At 38.4% G+C, this 20,645-nt stretch overlaps 1 protein-coding gene across 2 annotated transcripts in view; it reads right to left on the bottom strand.

The window, feature by feature from the left end:
• Positions 1–2,834: 2,834 nt before the first annotated feature.
• Positions 2,835–20,645, bottom strand: part of Lin28b (lin-28 homolog B) — an 80,156-nt gene continuing 62,345 nt past the window's right edge. For both annotated transcript variants that reach the window (XM_028775803.1, XM_028775804.1), the window contains one exon: positions 2,835–3,201. In XM_028775803.1, coding sequence (XP_028631636.1) covers positions 2,835–3,201 — 367 coding nt within the window. The remainder of the gene's footprint in view (positions 3,202–20,645) is intronic.

Below are 20,645 nucleotides of genomic sequence, written 5' to 3'. Positions count from 1 at the left end.
GCCCCTCGTCTCTAGGTAACAGATCTATTTTCAAGATTGTTTCTGTGTGGTTTTGCTTAGGATAAAGAGTGTTCATACTTCCTTAAATTCAATACATGATAACTTTAAGGAAATGCTTGGAGACTTTGCTACCTAATATGAGAAGTCAATGAGAAAAACAGGCGCTTTTCAGAAACATGCAGTTGCAAAATGCCTATCTGTGCTACAGATTAAGTGTCTGTACCAGAGAATTATCAGCAACCCGTAGGCTGCAGCAGCACCGAGGTGTGCTATGTAGTAGCTAGGAGGTAGCCATCTGCTGTAAACAGAACATTTTACTTGTGTGAATGAACAAGTACTCATATCAGTGAATTCACATCTGCAGGGAGTGGAATTTTGCTTTACAAGACTCTGACATGAAATAAAAAAAGGACTAATATCTGATATTCAGAATTATGATCAATGTCAAACTCAGAGGTAGTTGTACATGTCTGTACATAAAGACTAAATTTATTTGGCTTGTTCTGAGAAAGCAGGATTATAGACTAGTCTGTAAAAAAACAATAAAAACATTATATGGTATGTTCCCTGAGCAAAGTTCTTTGTCCTGAGCATGTAATAGTGACAATATTTTATATAAAAAATAAACTTTTAACCATAAGATAGGTTTGGTATGTGCTTTTAGTAAGTCAGTCTGGTCAGAAGCTAAAAAAGAAGTCAACTGCACCCAGAAGGTCTATAGTTCAAGTGTTTCTGAATTTTCTACTTTCATTCTTTAAAATGACCTCAGCTCTGAATTTTTATATGTAAACAGAATGTCCAATTTTCAAGTCTATTATTTCCTATTTTTATAGTTAAGGAACTTTGGTTTGAACGTTCAAAGTGACCTATCATCATATTCTGCTTGTACAACTGTAACTTTGTTCGTTATACTTGGATGACACTTTGATTTGTCTTCATAATTTAAATAAGCTTGAAATCCTCACGTAAGGCAAGGCAGCACTTCTCTATGGCTACATCACATTCAATATCGTCAAAGGTAAGCTCTGTATTACGGCACACTGATACTTCAGTAAAACACTATGGGAATTCTCATAAATACTGTCAGGAAATTCAAACTCCTCTGGAAAGGACCGGCAAGCTAGTCAGAGACAGTTTCTTCTTCTAGTGGCTTGATGAAACCTTAGCATCACCCACCTCCCATGACAAGACACACAGGAGGAAGGGACTCCTCTGTAGAATGTGTCTCATGAGTCACAATGCTTTCTTGTTTGATTATCTGAGCTTATACCAACAGGCCCATATAGTTACAGCCAAAATCTGCACTGCAATTCCTTGGTACCTTCTTGAAGATGTTTCAAAAGTTTGCTCATCACATTTAGAATCAGGCTAACTCCATTAAAAAAAAAACAAAACAAAACATGATGGAAAACAGCCCAAAACTCTAATCAGTCCCTAGTCAATTTGTTAGCAAACTGAGAATCCATCTGAGAAGATTCTTATGACGAGCCCTGAATGCTCATCCTGAATCTATCACACAGGTTACTTCAGCTTCTATACTCACAGAAACTGCCATGGCATCAATGCTTTCCCATAGAGTATTTCTAGCCACACAACAGTGGGCAGTTTGGTAACTCTACTCCTGGCCTGTCATTCAGTCTGCCTGCCACCAAACACTATTCTTTTTACTATCAATCATGGGCTGTATCTATTGGGCAACGTAATTTTCATTCTAAGCCCCACTATTTTATTTCTATGCTGCTTTCGTTTGTTTTAGAAACAGGTCTGAGGACTCTCCAGGGATAATAAAAACAGCTACCAAAATATACCCAAATAATTAAGTTTTTCTCTAAGGCTTCAGTAGTAAGTAAGAGACCTTCCTGTTCTAAGTGATGGTTCAAAAGCTACTTAGTCAAAGAAGGCTTCTGTTGCCATGATCCCTTAAAAACCTCAGAACACTTGTAAAAGACCAAGGATCAAAGTTCCACTGAAAAGGATCATATTACTATATACATTCCCCTCCCCTTCATTTTTCTTAATAGGCATATAATTTACAATCAAAACAGAATAAAAGACACTGAAATATCAGCATAGAAACTTCACATTCATTGTCTTTTCTGGAGTTACGTATCCAAGAATTAAAAGCTTACGGCAGTCAGAGGCATCTAGAGTTAAGTTACTACCTCAGACAGGAGAAGACAAATAACAGCAACAGCAAAACACTCCATCAGCATCAAGACAGAGTTATGGACACAGACTTGGGAGGCACCAAGGATCCCAAAAGCCTTTAGTACCATTGACTGGCAGCTCTGAGGTCTGAAGTATGCTTTGGTTCACATGAAAGATAACAGTCACGTGGTTATTTTTTTTTACATAATATAAAAGAAGTAGTATTTAGGAAAAATTCCAAGGGTTAACTCTGAAACCATCTCAAATGTTTCCCATGGATTATCAATGCTTGGAGATGCCCAATTATCTGAGGAAGAGTATGTGCTTATATCTACACACACACACACACGCACATATAGGACAACCATATATATATATGCATATGTGTGTGTGTGTGTGTGTGCGCGCGTGTGTGTATGTGCCACTCTTATGTGAAATCCTTACACATACACACAGATTCAGGTCTCCCCTCTCACTTATGCACATACTATATGTAGTATCTCAATTCTATAAAACATGACACCCTGCTTAAATGTAATTTGCTTAAGAGTGATTTGTCAATTAAGAACTTCACAGTTCCTCAGCAGTAGTTAAAACCCCCGGTCAGCTGCTCTCTGTGGCACACTATTCCCCTGTGCTTGCATGAGGTAGACTTCCCAACCAGGTGAAGGGAACACTGACAAGTACTAAGTCTTTTTCCGTTTCTGAATCAAAGGCCCCTTTTTGTTTTGCTCTCCTATTGCTGAAAATGCTTTCGTGGAAGAAACTTCTTGGGGTGACCTGTCTGACCGTTCTGCCATTTCTGACTTCACCTCCTGAGGAAACAGCGTTGTGCAGCCATGCCCCCCTCCCACTTCTCTCGGTGACAGAGAAGTGCATGGCTGCGGTTCTGCCTCCTGTCTTCCCTGAGAAGCAGCAGGCAGCTGAGCGACAAGCTTGTGTGGGCAGTTGGCCACCATGTGCATGATGCTCTGACAGTAATGGCACTTCTTTGGCTGAGGAGGTAGACTGCATTCTTTAGCATGATGGTCGAGACCACCACAGTTGTAGCATCTACAAAGAAAAGTAAGAAAAAAAATCTTAAAAGTAGGTACTGTGTATCATTAATTTAAAAAAAATGTAGTAATTATTGAAATAATTTACATATATAAAATTTTAAATTACCAGAGTTCAAAAACTATTAGTGAGATCAGTTTATTTTAATGTGACTTTTTAAAAGTATGTATTATTTATATTGTTTATACTGATTGCTTCAAGGATTACCATCACCAAAATGTTCTAGAAACTTCATATAAATCAGTTGTGTTAAATACAACAGTCAGTGAAGACACATAAAGCACAGCATGGTAATGTTTCCATATAGAAACTGGTCGCTAAAATTTAACAGGCTATCATGAAAGAATAGTTTAACCCACTAGATGGCAGTCAACAATAAACCCCAAATCCACCAGTTGGCTTTAAATCTGAGGGAGAAGAAAGCAATGACTGGGAGTAGATGGAGGGAGGGACCTGGGTGGGAGAGGGGACAGGGAAGGGAAAGGGGAACATGATTAGGTACTGGTGGGAGGAGAACAAGAGTGAAGCCCTGAGGGCCAGCGGAAAGAATGGAAACTGGCAACCCCGGGAGGTAGGAGGTAGGGGGACCCTCTAGAATGTACCAGAGACCTGGGAGGTGAGAGACTCTCAGGACTCGAAGGGAGGGACCTTGGATAAAGTGCTCTACAGTGGGGAAAGGGTCTTCCTCCAGTAGAAGATTCCTGTCTAAAAAATTGCAGGGACGAAAATGGAGAAGAGACTGAGGGAAAGGAGGTCCAATGACAAGCCCAAAGTGGGGTCCAGCTCAAGGGCAGGCCCCAAGGCCTGATACTATTACTGAGGCTATGGAGTGCTTACAAACAGGAGCCTACCACGGCTACCCTCTGAAAGGCCCAACAAGCAGCAGATGCAGATACTTACACCCATCCAGAGGACAAACGCTGGGCTTTTGTTGGTGAATTAGGGAAAGGCTGGAAGAAGCTGAGGAGGAGGGCGGCCCCATAGGAAGACCAGCAGTCTCAACTAACCTGGACCTCCAAGATCTCTCAGACACTGAGCCACCAATCATGCAGCATAAATGAGCTGGTCTGAGGCCCCCAACACATATACAGTAGAGGACTGCCTGGTCTGGCCTCAGTGAGAGAAGATGCACCTAACCCTCAAGAAACTTGAGGCCCCAGGGAGTGGGGAGTCCTGGTGGGTTGGGGGTGGGGGTGACGACATCCTCTTGGAGACAGGGAGGAGGAATGGGATGAGGAACTGTCTGAGGGTGTACCAGGAGGGGCATAATGACTAGATTATAAAAAAAGATTAAAGAACAAAATCTTTGCCATGCTAGAAACTGACTCAGCATTTATAAAAATTACAAACTGAATTAAATTTTATGAGTTAAAGACTTCAGTATCTAATAGAACTAAAATAGTTTTTGCCTTTGTATAAAATTTACAAGAAAATTTGATACCTAAGCTGTCTACTCAAAAGAGGAGGAAGGAGAGGAGGGGGGCTAGTTAGTGAGAGGCAAGACACTGAATGTCCAAACCTGAACCCTGCTGAGAAGGCGCCTCCCTGAGGACTGAGGAGCCTCCCAAAGATGGAGGTTCAGTTAATTTGGTCTGATGCTAGTTTGGTGACTAGAAAAGTTGACTTTTCTTTCTACAGAAACACCCTTTCCATTAGAGTAAATTTTCCTAATTTGAAGTGAGCCCAAACATTCTTTTTTATCATTTAAATCTGAAAGCACATTGGGGACAAGGACAAGTTCTACACTAGATACTAGAAAATCTAACTTCTGAGAACTGAGCAAAGATACGTGTTTGCTCAGCTTCAATCATAAGTGCTTTTTCCATTTTTCAAAATAGTTTGAAAAATGGAGGCATTAAGAAGCACTCTTATTTTTAAAAGGTTTTGTTCTGAGTTTTAAAGGCAGCATTTACATAGTAATTTGTTTCCAAATCAACTGTCTTAAGGTTTTTAATTTTAAATCCTTTTCTAAGTACAACTTATGATTCCACAATTCTAATTATAAATCAGTGTTTTTTTTAAAACAAAAAGAAAAAAAGTGATAGATGTAAAAATTTAAGACCATGTAATGTCAAAAATTATGACTAATTATACTTCTATGTTTGAGAACTCCAAACTTAACAACTTATAATATTTTACATTTCAAAGATACTAGTTACTAGTAACTTAACAAGCAGTGTATGTAGGATACTCAGTATTTTATTTTCTAGAGTTAGTTATAAAGAAAGAAGGTTCCCTTCTAGCAGAAGGTAACTATCGCCTGCTTCCCTATTTGTCAATATTATTTTACAGAACACGAAGGATGGGCTTCTATTCTTTGTAATAATCAATGGGTATTTATTTATCTTAACAGACTGCATAATATTTTCAAAAGTAAAGAGAACAGTCAAAAAATACAGTGTCCCAATTATTTGCCGCTCAAACACACACAAACTAGCAAGAACTGCAATTCAGACACAAGTACCTCAGCATATGCCCTGAGAGTACAAAAACAAATGATACCAAATGCCAGCCAATGCTTGAAATTCAGACCCTCAAAAATACTCTGGAAAATGTCATCTATGAATATGAACACATTGTTTTCAGAACTGTTTTCCCACATACTTCTATAATGAGCAGGGAAATTCTTAAGTTGAATTTGTCTTTTGCACACTCATAAAACATTGTATTTTGCAGTGCGCTCACATGTGAGGCCGATGTACAGCCAGCAGCTTATTTTCAAAGACAGCAAAAAGGTAAGGAAGCAGCACTGTTTCCCCCACACGCATACCAGATCAGTCACTGTGGTACAAACTGCCTTATCCAATTCAGGGAGTACTCCCCACTCACTGAACAAGGGCCTTCGTGTCAGAATTTCATGTTTACACATGGAGTCATCATTAGATCATCATGTTTTGTGTACCTGGTTGTAAAAGTGATTTTAAAGGAAAATAACAGTTTTAGTTTCCCTGTACTACAATGTGTATATTTACCTGTGTGACTTTTCACATATTGTTAACATTGTGTTGTTTATTTATTGCATTATTTATTCTCCTCTTCTATTTAATCATTCAACATCAATTGCTCTTACTAAGAATGCAGATCCCACTCATTATGAAACCCTTCTATCCCAACAGACGGACACAAAATGCTAATGTTCAGCTCACAGGTGACACCAGAGCCACACGAGGAAACCTGATGTATGTGCGTCTGTACCCCTCTGTTCATACTTTACACTTCTCTAATGAGTTTGATTTTGTTAATTTGAACGGAGTTTATATAATGTGGGTATCAGAATACTAAATGTACCATATACAGCTACATACCTAACAAGCACTGGGATAGATAGAGTGTGTCATGATCAAAGGACCATACTAAGAAAACTGTAGTCATACTTTGTTATAAATTCCAACAGTTTGGCCTAAAAATTAAAATGTTCTGTTTGTCCAGCATGCAGGCCTTGGAACAGATCTCACCAGAGTTTTAAAAACAAACCAAACAAATCACTTATGTCCAGTATGTTACAAACAGTGAGACAATGGCACCAAGTAGACTTTCATCCACATTAAGATTGCCAACAATGACCACTTTAATTTTAGAACATTACTAAGTTCTTAGTGGAATCATTGGCAGATGCTTTAATTCCAATGAGCTAGCACACATTCTGTAAGTATTATTTATTATAGTTTAGAAGATTTTAAAGATGGAAGATAAATAAGTCAATATAGAGTCAACTTTTTAAGTCTACAAAATTAAGATTAAAATTTCTAACTGAGAGAATTGTATCAGTAGATAAGGACCTAAGATGGCAAAAATAAACAAAAAACTAACAAATCTCCCAAGCCTTTACAATTCTTTATTTCATCGCATTACGAAATAAGCAATTATATATGTATATACATGTGTATATGTGTGTGTTAAAAACATATCCAAATTTCTGATGATTCTGTTTTAAAATTAAAACTTTGATTATTGCCACAGAAGAAAAACACTATGTAAACTTGCTGAGTTTAACTTTAGAACTGGCTTTTCTGTTCTGAGACCATAATGCAATTATGAGGGTATCAATCGGTCACAGATTCAAACTGTGTGGACTTGTATCATCAAAATGGAAGAGAGAACTAACATTTCTTAATCAACTGCTACTTGCCCTAAATTTCATGATTACAAATTAACATTTACTGACCTTATTAAGATTTCCTATAGTAATTAACTTGCTATACTTAGTTGCCCAAATTTAAAATAATCTTGAAATGCACAGGTATACATTTGTTAGGTATATGTATTAGTCACTTCTTATTGCTATGATAAAATACTTTGACCAAAATGATTTGTGGGAGAAAGAATTTATTTTGGTTTATGGTTCTAGAGGGAGAGTCTACAATGGTGAGGGAGATATGGCAGTATGAAGCTTCATCAGGAAACTGAAAGATCACAATTCTCTCCACAATACCAAGGCAGAGAAAATGAACTGGAAGTGGAATAGGGCTACGAACTCTCAAAGGACCCTCCCCATCTGCTTCTAACATATTTCCTCTAGCAAGGTGGTAGCTCCTAAAGATTCTGCCCCTTTCTCAAACAGTGCTGCTAACTGACGGCAAGTGTAAAACCCCTGACCTATGGAGGTCCTTGATCTCTCAGATTGCTGTAGTTTGGAAATAGTCTTGCAAATGTGGCTGATTTTTATTAGCAAGTTTACTTTACATGCTGTTTATAAGACCAACTTTCTTTTAATATTTAAACTGTATGTTCCCTAAACCAATGTCCTTAAGTAACAAAGCCTACTCTTTCTCTTCTTAGGTCACTCAGCCTAGATTCTCAGAAAAATTCTTAGGAAAGTGAAATTCCAACAGTACAATTACCAATCAGCTCTTTTTAGTGCCCAATAAAAGGTAGGTGTTTGCATGGCTTTCTCCCAGTTCTGATTGGTATGGACACAAAATGAAATTTGAAACTAAAACTTGTAGCAGTAGAAATGACTTTTCTATCTTTTAACCTCAGTTTCAGACTATTTAAACTAAGGTGGGCTTTGTAAGAGGTTCAGCCTCTTTACTTGGCAACTACTCTGCTGACCTCTTTATTAGTTGGTTACATTGAGGAATTATCTCTACCTCTTACTGACTAGTAGGGTCAATTGTTTAGAATAGCCATTCAATCATTGTCTTACAAGAAAAAAAAGTACTCAAAATATACACTATGTGCAAAACTTTGTATTAGACTCCAATGACAGGTGTGATAATGAGCTACATAAAGAAATTTACATGTTTATGTGGTCACCTTATTTGATGTCTCCTTTTTTTTGAACTGCTTCAGAGTTTATTAACTTTTTGGCTCTGATTAATTATGTGGTCTGGCTTGTAACAGCAACTAAAAATGTACCCAAGTACCTTGGAAACCAACAAAAATACACTGAGAACTCTTCTTGCAAGCTTTCTTCATCTTATAAGAACAACAGAATGGAAAAACTGCAGTGTGGGTCATTAAGAAGTAGAGATGGAAAATGTTGTAGTGGGTTTAAAAAGGAAGAGACCACAGAAGAGAGAAATCATCAGAGGCCTGTGGGGGAGGGGTGGTGCCAAAGGGAGCCCTTTCCAGGCCAGCACAATTCACTCGGGGATGGTCATAAGCCAGGTATTCTGAGGTTTATTTCATTACATTTAAAAACACTTAGTAAATTCTGCAGCAACTGCATGAAACAATAACCATTTGTTTAGAGTGACTTATTCTGTATCTCAACTTGAAGAGCAAAATAATGAATTCTAGGTCTTGATTTAAACCTTTATTTGAAATAAATATTATCTCTCTTTTGGATGACAAGCAACATCCTGGAGAGCTAATCTGTTGTGGCTCATGGAAAAGGCTGATATGTTTGTTAATTTTAAGGGAAAGATGTACTCTAAGGCAGATAACTTAATGCTTTCCAATTTCTTGGGAGTAAAAGCAGCTTGTTAGAAATAGGGCAGAATCCCACTCACAGTGGCCCCTCTGCCAGTACCAGACAATGAGGAGGGAGTGTCTAGGTCAGAAGTGACTTCCGTTCATGCACTCACAGAAGCTAAATGCCTTTCTGCAGAAGCAGTGGCACAACTGCAAGCTGGAATTCTAGCTGAAGGCTTTAGCTTTTCTTTTACTATTGGGCCACATATCTTTAGGAATAAAGTATTTTACATACAGAAAGAACATATATTTAACTTCCCTTAGAATGATTAAAATAGGAGGTAGCTGCATGCACAGATGATCTGAGAGAAATGTATAAATACTGGCAATGTCTGCTCACTTATTTATTTCCATAGCATGGCTAGAAATCTAACAGTCTAGAAGTGCCTCTCATGGGATCATCCCAAATTCTCTAGAGTCAGAGATGTGACAAGGCTTTACTGAAAGGAACACAGTTCCACCAGAACTGTGTCAACTTTTACAATTATTATTCTTGATATCTTTTAAGCTTTGGTGTGATTGTACTAAAATTTTATCCCTTAAGAAGTGAAATTTGTTTTAATACTAAACAAATTGGATGCTAATCATGAGAGCACACACCTGTGATCCTGGGACTTGGGAGGCACAGGCGGGAGTTCTAGGCCGCTCTGGTCCACATAGTGAGTTCCAGGTTAGCCAGGGCACATAGTGAGAACTCATTTCAAGAAAGTTTACATAATAAATAAATAAATAAATAAATAAATAAATAAATAAAATACTAGACTGGAGTACAACAATTTTTGAAGAGTTTGATCACCACTTGATAAAGGAATAATTTATAATCTCCCAAGTAGATATAAACATTAAATGATGCATGAAAGAACTTAAATGACACAATACCCTAAAAACATTACCTATATAAAACAGATTTCAAAAGTATCAGTGCTCTTTCTCCCTCTTCCTCCCTCTCTATCTCACTCCCCTCTCGCCTTCTCTCTCTCTCTCTCTCTCTCTCTCTCTCTCTCTCTCTCTCTCTCTCTACACACACACACACACACACCTTTGTTAAAAGAGAAGGCAGACATTTTAGAGGAAGAGTGATGAAGAAATCACAAGTCAACGTTTGGTAGCAGGGCTTCACTAACTGTGCAGTTAGATAAGTTACACAGGCCATGCTGCTTCTCTGCAAGTCAATGTCCATAACAGGAAAATTAAAGATGTTATTCTGGGTTTAGCCAATAGTATATCTGCTGTATTATGCAGAACTATGGCATTACATGATAGAGTTACCTTTGATAAAAATAATGCTGCTAGGATCTGAGCTTTTCTGAAGACAAGATTAAAATACTCCTTTCTGTACTGCTACATTTTACTGAACTGGAACTGTATTACTGAATTTTTAAGGATAGTCTTAAGTGTGTTTTATATTAGTAACACTTATTTATAGAGCATTAAAGTTGGAGCATTGGCTCGACATGATTTATCTAAAATGTGCCCTTGGAAACAATTTATGTGCAAGAGACTAAAGAAACTTGTGCCAAACCATATTCTGTCTTAAAAACTAAATGGGAATCTGAAGGAATTAAAAACTTGGGCTACAGAGATGGCTAAGAGGCTAAGAATGCTTCCTGTTCTTCCAGAATTCCTTAGTTTGGTTCCACGCACCCAAATTTGTCAACCCTCAACTGTCTGTTAACTCCAGCTCTAGAGGATCCAAGTTCTTCTGACCTCTGCTGCCACCTGCATTCACATGGGCACACATCTGCCTCAGTACACATAAGTCAGAACTAAACTGTGAAAAAGAGAAAAGACAGAATTAAGACCGCTTTGCTTAAGGCACTAGGATACTTCCAATGCTTGGTGAGTTTAATGTTTCACTGCAGCCCAGTCACATCTGAGGAAAATGACAGGGCCGAGATGAGAAGGAAATAACCTATCCTACTTTCCTGACCAAATTGGTTCTTTTGTGAATGACTGCACATTATCCTTTGCCAAGAATGAGCATTCTAAAATTGCTCACCATGTAGGCAGCTGAAATTGAGCAAGTTCAATTGCTATAATGTTCAGATAACCTCTGTTAAATGAGGTATTTTTTCCTTCTATGTAGGTCTCATCTTGAAAACCAAGAGTTGAAGGTGAAATCATGAACATTTTCCTTGCCCTTAGGACTTCTGTTTCTTGAACTTGCAGGGATGCTTTATGTCAGGAAGGTATAAATGGGACTAAGCTTGATGAAGCTAAACATCCCTGTAATCTTTTCTTTGATCACTAATCTCTTAAAGAGGTGAGTCTCAAGATTGGAACAATGGCTCAGCAGGTAAGAGCACCTGCTGGTCCTGCAGAGGACCTGGTACTAGTATCTACACCAACGGGCTCATGATCACCTATAACTCCAGTTACAGTGAATCTGTCACACTTGCATGGCCTCTGCAGGCCATATGACGCAAATACATACATACATACATACATACATACATACATACATACACATGTGCAAGCACATATAAATAAATCCTTAGAGAATTATGCCTATTTGACTCTGTGAAGATATTGAAATCTCTTGGGTGGTGTCAGACTGTTTACATAAGTCCAAAACCTCTTAATAATTGCTAATAATTAGGATTAGATTACATAGGCTAAGACACTGATTTATATATATTCCTAAGTCAAAGGAAATATGGCTTTTAATGAGGACAGTTCTACAGGGATAAGAATGACTTCTTATCCTTCAATCATCTTATGGATTCAGCTGATGGAAATTTACATGAAGAAACAAAGCCACTATGTATATTTTGTTAATGAAATCTTATAATTGTAATAAAAGAATGTAAAATTCATGACACAATAAAAGTGATATTTATTCTATAAGAATATTTTAATATATGATTGCTACAACTGTTTTTTTATTTTTATTTATTTATTTTTATTGGATATTTTATTTACTTACATTTCAGATGTCATCCCCTTCCCCATTTCCCCTCCCTAGAGCCCTCCTATCCCATCCTACCTCCTCCTTTTTGTTTTTATACCATTTTAATTACATGCAAGTATTAAGGTCAGTTCTAGGTTGAGGGACTAGCAATACAATAGATGCAAAGTCAAGGAACAAGCAAGACAATAAACACTAATACTCAAAGAACAAGCAAGGCAATAAACAAAATTCCATGAACACTCCCGTGATCACTGTTTCTAAGGGCTTATCAGAATGATCAAAATATCTGAGCCTACTTCCCTGTCCTAGCCCAATGTCATTTTCATGTGTGAAGCCTACTTCCTTGTTCTAGCCTAAAATTTAGATTCTTGTCTGAAATCACTTCTTTGTTCTAGCCTAATATTTAGATTCCTGCCTGAAATTACTTCTTCGTTCTAGCCTAATGTCAAATTCCTGCCTGAAGCCTACTTCCTTGTCCTGGGCCAATGTCATATTCCTGGCAAGCAGCTCATTTCCTTGTCCTTGGCCCATATCATATTCTTGCCAAGAAGCCTCAAAAGCTCCCTGCCTCTTCCCCCTTTTTTTTATTTCATTAACAAGACTGAGCCTGTCTCTATCAACCAGCTTTTGTTTTATTGCCCTGAGTATCACAGAACCTTGGTATTCTAAAAATAGCTTGCAAGTACCGGAAAAAATGAGTCAGGCTTTAAGCAGAAGCAAGAGGGTAGTGGGCTTGATTATGGCTAGTCTAACAGTTTTAATTACATTAATTGCTAGCACCACTGCTTCTGCAATTGCTTTGATACAAGAAATTAAGGCAGCTACTTTTGTTAATCATTTAGCAAAAAAAGTTACTGTGTTGAATATACAAGAGGATTTAGATAGGCATTTGGAAGAAAAGATTGATGTTCTTTATCCTATTCAAATTATTGGAAGGAGGTTAGGAATTTAAAGGTAAGGCGCCATCTCGAGTGTCATGCCAAATACCATTGGATTCATGTTAGTTCTAAAATCTAGAGTGGTAGTCATTATAATTAGAAAAAAGTTTACAGATGCAGTGTATTTGGCATAAGTCTAACACCTCTCTGGATGTTTTAACTTTACATAGTGAGCTTATGGATTTCAAGAATGCTGCTCTGATGAGTGTTGATGGGTTAGATACTGCTAATAAAATTACTCATGGCCTGAGGTCAGTATTTCTATTTTGGTCAAGCTTCAAGAATGGCATATATAACTTGATCATGTTACCCCTTTCTGTCCTGGGAATACTTTTATTCTTGTCCATCGTGTTAAAGCTTGTCTCTAAAAACAACATGTTGGCAGCCAAAGTACATGGCTTACAACTGAAAATGGACCCCTAGACAGAGTCATTAAATTAACAAGCTGGCAAGCTAAGGATGGATAAGATTCTGTACAGAGCCTTATCAACCTAAGACATAAATGCATTGCTTTTGATAATGCATATTCCATGATGGGTAAGGAAGGCATTCTTGTCAGAACTACAACTATTTATAATACCTAGATTATGGAGCAGTGCAAGTGTTCAATAACAGAAGCCATAAAGAGAATGTATTATATATACACAATGGAATTTTTCAGACATGAAAAAGAAACGGATGTAACTAAAAATAATCATAATCATATTAAGTGAATTAAAGAAGCCTCAGATAGACTACTATCTTCTGTTCTCTCTCATTAGTGGTTTCTGTATCTTATATAGATACAAGAATCATATATGTATATATGACAACAGAAGTAGAAGTGAACCTGTCTAAAGGATCAGTGGGAGAGGGGAGGACTATATGTGAAGAATATGAGCATACAGTATACAGCTGTGTGAAAGTGTCCTTACGTAACAATGTCACATACAATGTATATATAGAGTGAACTATACAGCTGTGTAAAAGTGTCCTTATGTAACAATGTCATATACAATGTACATATACAGTGAACTATACAGCTGTTTAAAAGTGTCCTTATGTAACAATGTCACATACAATGTACATATACAGTGATCTTTTTTTAAAATGTGATAGCTATGGTGTGATGGTTGAATAAGAAATGGCCCTATTGTCTCAGGGATTTGAACAGGTGGTCTCTGGTTGACGGTGCTATGTGGGGAGGGTTAGGTGGCTCAGCCTGGTTGGAGGATGTATGCCATTGGGAGTGAGCTTTGAAGGTAAAACATCTCATCTACTTCCAGTTCACTCTCTGCTTTGTGCGAGTGATTTAAGATGTGAGCCCTCAGATTCCTGTTCCTGCACCATGCCCGCTACATGCTGTCATGATGTCCCCACTGTTAGGGATTTCAACCCTCTAGAACTGTGAGCCCCAGTAAACTCTTCCTTCTACAAGCTGTCTTGGTCATGGCGTCCTGTTACTGTGGTCAAGTGTGTTGATGTACATGCACCCCAGAACTTGAGAGGTTGAGACAGGAGGATGGTAATTAAAACAAGGCACAAGTAACTTTACATAAAACCCCAAGGAAGAAACAAACAAACCTCAAATGGTAAAGTGTTCTTTACCACAATGGATGTGAAATTATAAGTTTTATAATCTCCATGAATGTAACACATGTACAAAGGAAAAGTTGTGCTTCACTGGTCTAGTCTAGGACCAGGGCACATACCTCTAGATGGTCTGGTTTTGATTCCATAAAGGCTACCTTATATTTCTTTATATGGCTTGATAACTACCAGCAATAGTAACTTGCTTCTCTGTGGAGTGGCGAATTGTCCCTGGGTAGGTGGGAGTTGTCTGTTCCGTCCTCACTGCTCATGTTGCAGCCACTCGCACATTCAGGCCAGCTCTTCTAGGCGCCAAAGGCGCTGCTCTTTAGATTCTCTTTTGAGCCAGGTATAACATCTGCCCAGGCCTCATTTAAGTGATATTTAATGCATACTCCTGTGGTATCCACATACTCACGCTATTGTTGTTTTTAAATCACCCCTTACCATGTAATAATCATGCACCACAGAAGTGATGATGTGAGAAGCAAACATTCAAAGTCTCTCAAGCATATGGACTCTAGACATAGAGAAGGCCAACTAACTTTAACCTTCTGGGCCCAACTTTAGGTTTGGTTTTGGTTTGGGTTTGGTTTGGGTTTTATGGGACAGCGTTTCTCTGTATAGCCCTGGCTGTCCTGGAACTTAGAGAGATGCAGCTGCCTCTGCCTCTCAAAGATGGAGTTAAAGGTGTGCCACCACCCCCTGACCAATTTAATTTTTATGGTTTTCCCTGTGATCCTTCTTTTCTCAATTTGAAACATTTTTGTTTTTAATACTACTGGAAATTATTTCTAACATGCTAAAAGGAAATTATAAAAATATGATTATATTAGCATTATGTTTATAACATAATTAGCATTGTTTATAATAACAATATAACTAATGAGTAAAGTTCTAAAAGTACAATTAAAACATTAATAACATAAGAAGATGCTATGGAAAGGAGATGGAAATAAGACAAGATGACACATCACCCAGACAGACGGTGACCCGGATACAAATCATCATTTCATTTTCTTACTCACTTCTTGAAGCACTCTCTGATCTTCCTAGGATTGTGTAAAAGATGTAATTTTTAACCTTGCACTAAACATACTTAAGAACTTAAAATCCTCCACTTTTTGTTCATTCAAGTAGAGACTTCACTAAAGATGTTCACAATCACTAGACAAATAAGAGCAAATATAAAAAGAGACTAGCACTTTCACAGTAACATCATGGTGATATTTCTCATGAGAAAAACATATACCTTTACATAAGTAAATAACCATAAGAAATCCTCTCAAGAATCAATAAAAAATTACATTTCTAGAGACAAAAGGAAAATTTACATTCTAGTCAATAATTCTAGAAAAAATTATCATGCAATAGATTTAGACAAAACCTTTGCAAAAGGACGTGACAGTATTTGTTCACTTTTTATATTTGTGTAAGAAAATCTGTGTGGCATAGTCCACAGGTAAACGAATGCTTGAGACAATAAAAAGAGGGCTCTGCCTTTAGTTTCCAGTGCCCCTTCATCAATGCAATCCCATTTAAATCATCAGTATCCTTATCAGAAAATGTCACTTTGACAGGCTTGAAGGATGAAAAGACAGAAGTTTCTGCAGAGATGGAAGGGGAGAACAAAGGTGGCAGAGGCAGGAAGACCTCTGAAATTCAGGATCAGTCTGGTTTACACAGCAAGTTCCAGGCCAGCCACAGTGAGATTCTGTTTCAGCAACTAATAAAAAATAAAAAGAAAGAAAAGAAAAAGGAAAAGAAAGAAAGATTGAAAGGAAAAGAGAACAGGAAGGAAAAACAAATCCACTGACTTGGTCACTCTGACGAATGTCAAAGATAAGAATGTTTTATGAGGACCAACAGAAGCAGCTGACCCCTCTTCAATAGGACCATAAAATCACAATTTAAACTATTCCATTTGAGGGTATGAGAGAGTAACCACAAGTAATGAACAAGAGTCCATTCTCTTAGATTTGGATCAGTATTTACAAGATCGTCGGTATAACACCATTATTCTACAGTAATGTGGGATAACAATTTGGGTTTGTCCCATTTACATTTTTATTAATTTTCAATATTTTAATAGGGCATCATCTTGTTTATAAATATTTGTAGTCTTACTTTAAGATATCTTAAGAGTCTTCTGGCTTGGCACTGTGATACATTTCTGTCATTCCTACTACTCAGAAAGCTCAAGTGGGGGGACAACAGTTTAAAGACAATTCAAGAAGACCCTGCCTCATAACTTACACACACACACACATACACACACACACACACACACACACACACACACACACACTGATGAAAAGGTCATGAAGGGGCGGACACTGCTAACTGGCTTTCTCCTCTTGCTTTCTTTTAGCACACCCCCAAAACAGACCAGGGATATTCCCACCACAACAGGCTGGCCATTCCCTCACTGACCACTAAGAAAAAACCCTACAGACTAGTCTGATTACACCCCAATCCTCTCTATTGAAGTTTCTTCCTCTCAGATGACTATAGCCTGCCTGTGTCAAGTTGACATAAAAGCAATCAGCACATCTACTCTTGCATTTTAGAGGAAGGGAGGCTACTTAGGGTGAAAACTAAGCCTGCATACAATAAGCACTTACCTACCTCTGTGGTATACTTCTGGTTCCTACACTTGCACTTTGATGAGATACCAAAAAATTAATCTGCTTTGTTACAGATGCAACTTATCTTTCACACATATTTCACCGTTCAACGTTCATTTATTTGGTATTCTTCTAATTTATACTTTGGAATAACTAAGAATCAATTCCAGGAAAACACAGGCCCTATGTATTCTTCCACAGAATTGTACAGATGAAGAAGGATATAAAGAACTAACCTGAGCCCTATTTTCAGCACACACCCCACAATCCCAGCACCGGAGAGGTAGGTAGAAGGATGGCTGAAAGTGCCAGGACAGCATGGGCTATAGTGAGAGACACAAAGATCCGAAGGAAGAGTGGCAAGGTGACGTGCCTGCTGCCTAGCCTGATGGCCGGAGTTTAATCCCCTGAACCCTCATGTCCTAAAGACAGAACAAACTCCTACAGGTTGGCTTCTAACCTTCACATGTGTATACTGCAAATAAATGATTAAGTAAATGTTTTCTCTTTTTAACACTGGAAGGATAAAAGAAAAAAAATGAATGTATCTATAGCAGTTTTAAGGGCGAGGGATCTGTTCCCCTGAATTCCAGAGGCCAGTCCCCTGTCTTGACTCCCAGGATGCTTTATTGTACTGGCTTGTTTTTCATCTCAGTGACAAATTTTCTTTTCCCAAATAGAAAACTTGTACGGTTATGAGGATGGGCCAGTGCGTAAGTGACTGCTGAGCAAGCATGAGCATCTGAGTTTGAATCCCAGCATCCAGGTTAAGGAAGAACTAAGAAATTAAAATTGAACCATACTGCCAGTATAAAAATTAATCCCCAGAGTTCAATAAGAAAGCAGAGACTAGGGCTGAGGAGATAGCTCAGTCATTAAAGTGTTCACCACACAAGTATCGGCACCTAGGCTTAATCCCCAGAAGTTACATCAAAATGGCAGGGGAAGTGATGTGTGCTGTAACTAACACCGGGAAGGCGGAGGCAGGTAGATCCCTAGGCTTCATGTCACGGCAGCCAGCTCAGCCTATGAGGCAAATTCTAGGTCACTGAGAAAACTTGACTCAAAAAGCAAGGTAGAAGGTGCTTGAGGGAATGGCACCTGAGGGAAGTCTCTCATTTTCACAGTCATGCAGAAACACATGCTCTTGAAACACACATGCTGTGCAGCAATTTCCTCTGCATTGAAACATTTGGTTTTGGAGGGAAGAAGGAGGCTCATCATATCACTAGGTCCTTCCCCAAAGCTACATAAGCTGTAAACAATGGGTGAGAAGACTCCATCATAGAAGCTGCCTATAAGCTGGGCAGAAAACCTAGGGATACAGCTTTCCCAGGTTGTCAGCCATATTGCTGTGAGCTTTTCAGTGATGCAGCTACTTCTGAGTCAACCATGCTCCTGTAAATAACTCCTCAACCAAGTTCCTATAAGCCAACCCAATAAGCTGAACTTGGTTGGAATGTATCCTCGGTCTGCGACTGGTGTTCAATCAGGGATGACTAGACATTTATTCACATATCCTCGGAGACTCCCACAAAGGGTACAGACACCCTTGAACTCAGGATTCCTACAGCAGCAGAACTCATGAACCAGGTTTCTGGAGACAAGGGCTATATGCAAAGGCATCTCCAGCCCAAGCCACAAACACTTCTGATTAAGAGCTCTGCAAAACAGAGCAAGAAAGGCTTTAGTGTTTGATGACAGATAAACACAGAGATACATGAGATCAGACTATGGTAGGAAATATTGACGAGCCAGAGCATATAGAAACCACACTGAAATTTAAATCCAGAAACAGAAAGTTACTTAATCACAGGAACCTTCTGCCTTATGGAAAATGAACCACACTTTAAAGAAAGGAAGGGCTGTTCTCTAGGACCAAGCAACAAAATCAAAATAGACTTACCTTAACCAACAACAAAAGTAAAGGCAGAGTAAAACTGCAGTGATACCACAGCATACACAACAAACCTCAATGCCCTACAAAGTTAAAATAACCCATACGGGATACAAAGTGATCATTCCAACAGTCTGCATAGAACAGCAAATTACTAGACAAAGAAAGCAGGGAAAGTAAGCCATATTCAAGTGGGAAAACATTCCAGAGTCTTAAATTTCCTAAACAGAAAGGAAACGAAGCAAGCAAGCAAGCGAACAAACAAAACATCCCAAGACAGCTATTATATATACACTCAACAACTTAAAAGAAAATGAAAAATTATGACAGAAAAGTTATAGAAATTTTAGAGTTGAAAGTTACAATGTTTAAAATGAACAAATATACTAAAATATCTAAGAAAGTGAAGAAATAGCAACCTTGGGCTGCCAAGGTGGGTCAGTTGATGAAAGTATTTGTTATTAAACCTGACAACATGCCTTTGATTTCCAGAACTCACATGATGGAAGGAGAGAACTGACTTCTGAAAAGAGTCCTCTGACCTCCACACATGCGCTAGAGTATTCCTGTGTAAACACATAAACAAAGTTTAAGGATTGGTGACAAAAGCAATGACAGAAACTGCATTACAAAGAAAATTATGATTTTAAAAATAAAAATAGAGGTCAATTATGTGCCCGTAGATAGCCTCACACCTAGGAGCATATGGATGGCACAAATTGGACTCAACTAGTTACGTAAAAAAGCAAACAAAAAAGGACACATAGTGTAGCAGTGCAGAAGTCAGCGGTGTGGAGGTATGATCAAAGTACTTTGTATAAAATTCTCAAAGAACTAATTAACACATTAAGAATCAAGCGAAACCAAGTAGGATCTCTGTGATATACTAGAGACTAGTCTGATCCATGCAGTGAGCAGCTGGGAGGTGACAGGAGAGCAGGACAGAGAGGGTAACGGAGATGCTGGGCATGATGGCACACATCTGTAACACATGCAGGCAGGCTAAACAGCGGAGTCTCTAGGCTAAGGGCTAAACAGCAAAACGTGTTTCAAATAACAGCAAAGCCACTTAGACATACAAGAGCACCTGAGGAAAGAATGGTCAAGATGTCCTAAGTTTTATGAAAAATCTTAGGTCAACAAACTCACAAAACTCAATAAAATTCAATGATGAATTCAAGGAAAACCACAATTTGCCATGTTCTAATTAAAATCATTAAAACCAAAATAAAGGAACAACAGGAGAAGATCCAATTCCTCTTATGCAACAGGGGAAAAAAATCATGTGTCAGGGAGTCAAGATCTATTATATGGTGGCCGCTGCCTGCACCAAGAAGCCTGAGAGAAGCTTGGAGGCTCTGAGGGGAGACGCAGGAGCAGAAGATGACCCAGCAGTGTGGTGTGTACCAGCCTGGAGTTCACATAGGTTCTGCCCCCAAATGTACTAAGCTAGCAGCTTTATGTCAACAAAACACAAGCTGGACACACCTGGAAAGATGGGACCTCAACTGAGAAAATGCACCCATGACTGGCCTCTGGCAAACCTGTGGTGCATTTACGTAAGTGATGGTAAGTGATGATTG

The sequence above is a fragment of the Grammomys surdaster genome, unplaced genomic scaffold (genome assembly GCF_004785775.1).
Source record: "Grammomys surdaster isolate TR1022 unplaced genomic scaffold, NIH_TR_1.0 261, whole genome shotgun sequence".
In the NCBI taxonomy this organism is placed as follows: Eukaryota; Metazoa; Chordata; class Mammalia; order Rodentia; family Muridae; genus Grammomys; species Grammomys surdaster.
The sequence above is the reverse complement of the archived record's forward strand: the minus strand, read 5'-3'. Positions and strand labels throughout refer to the sequence as shown.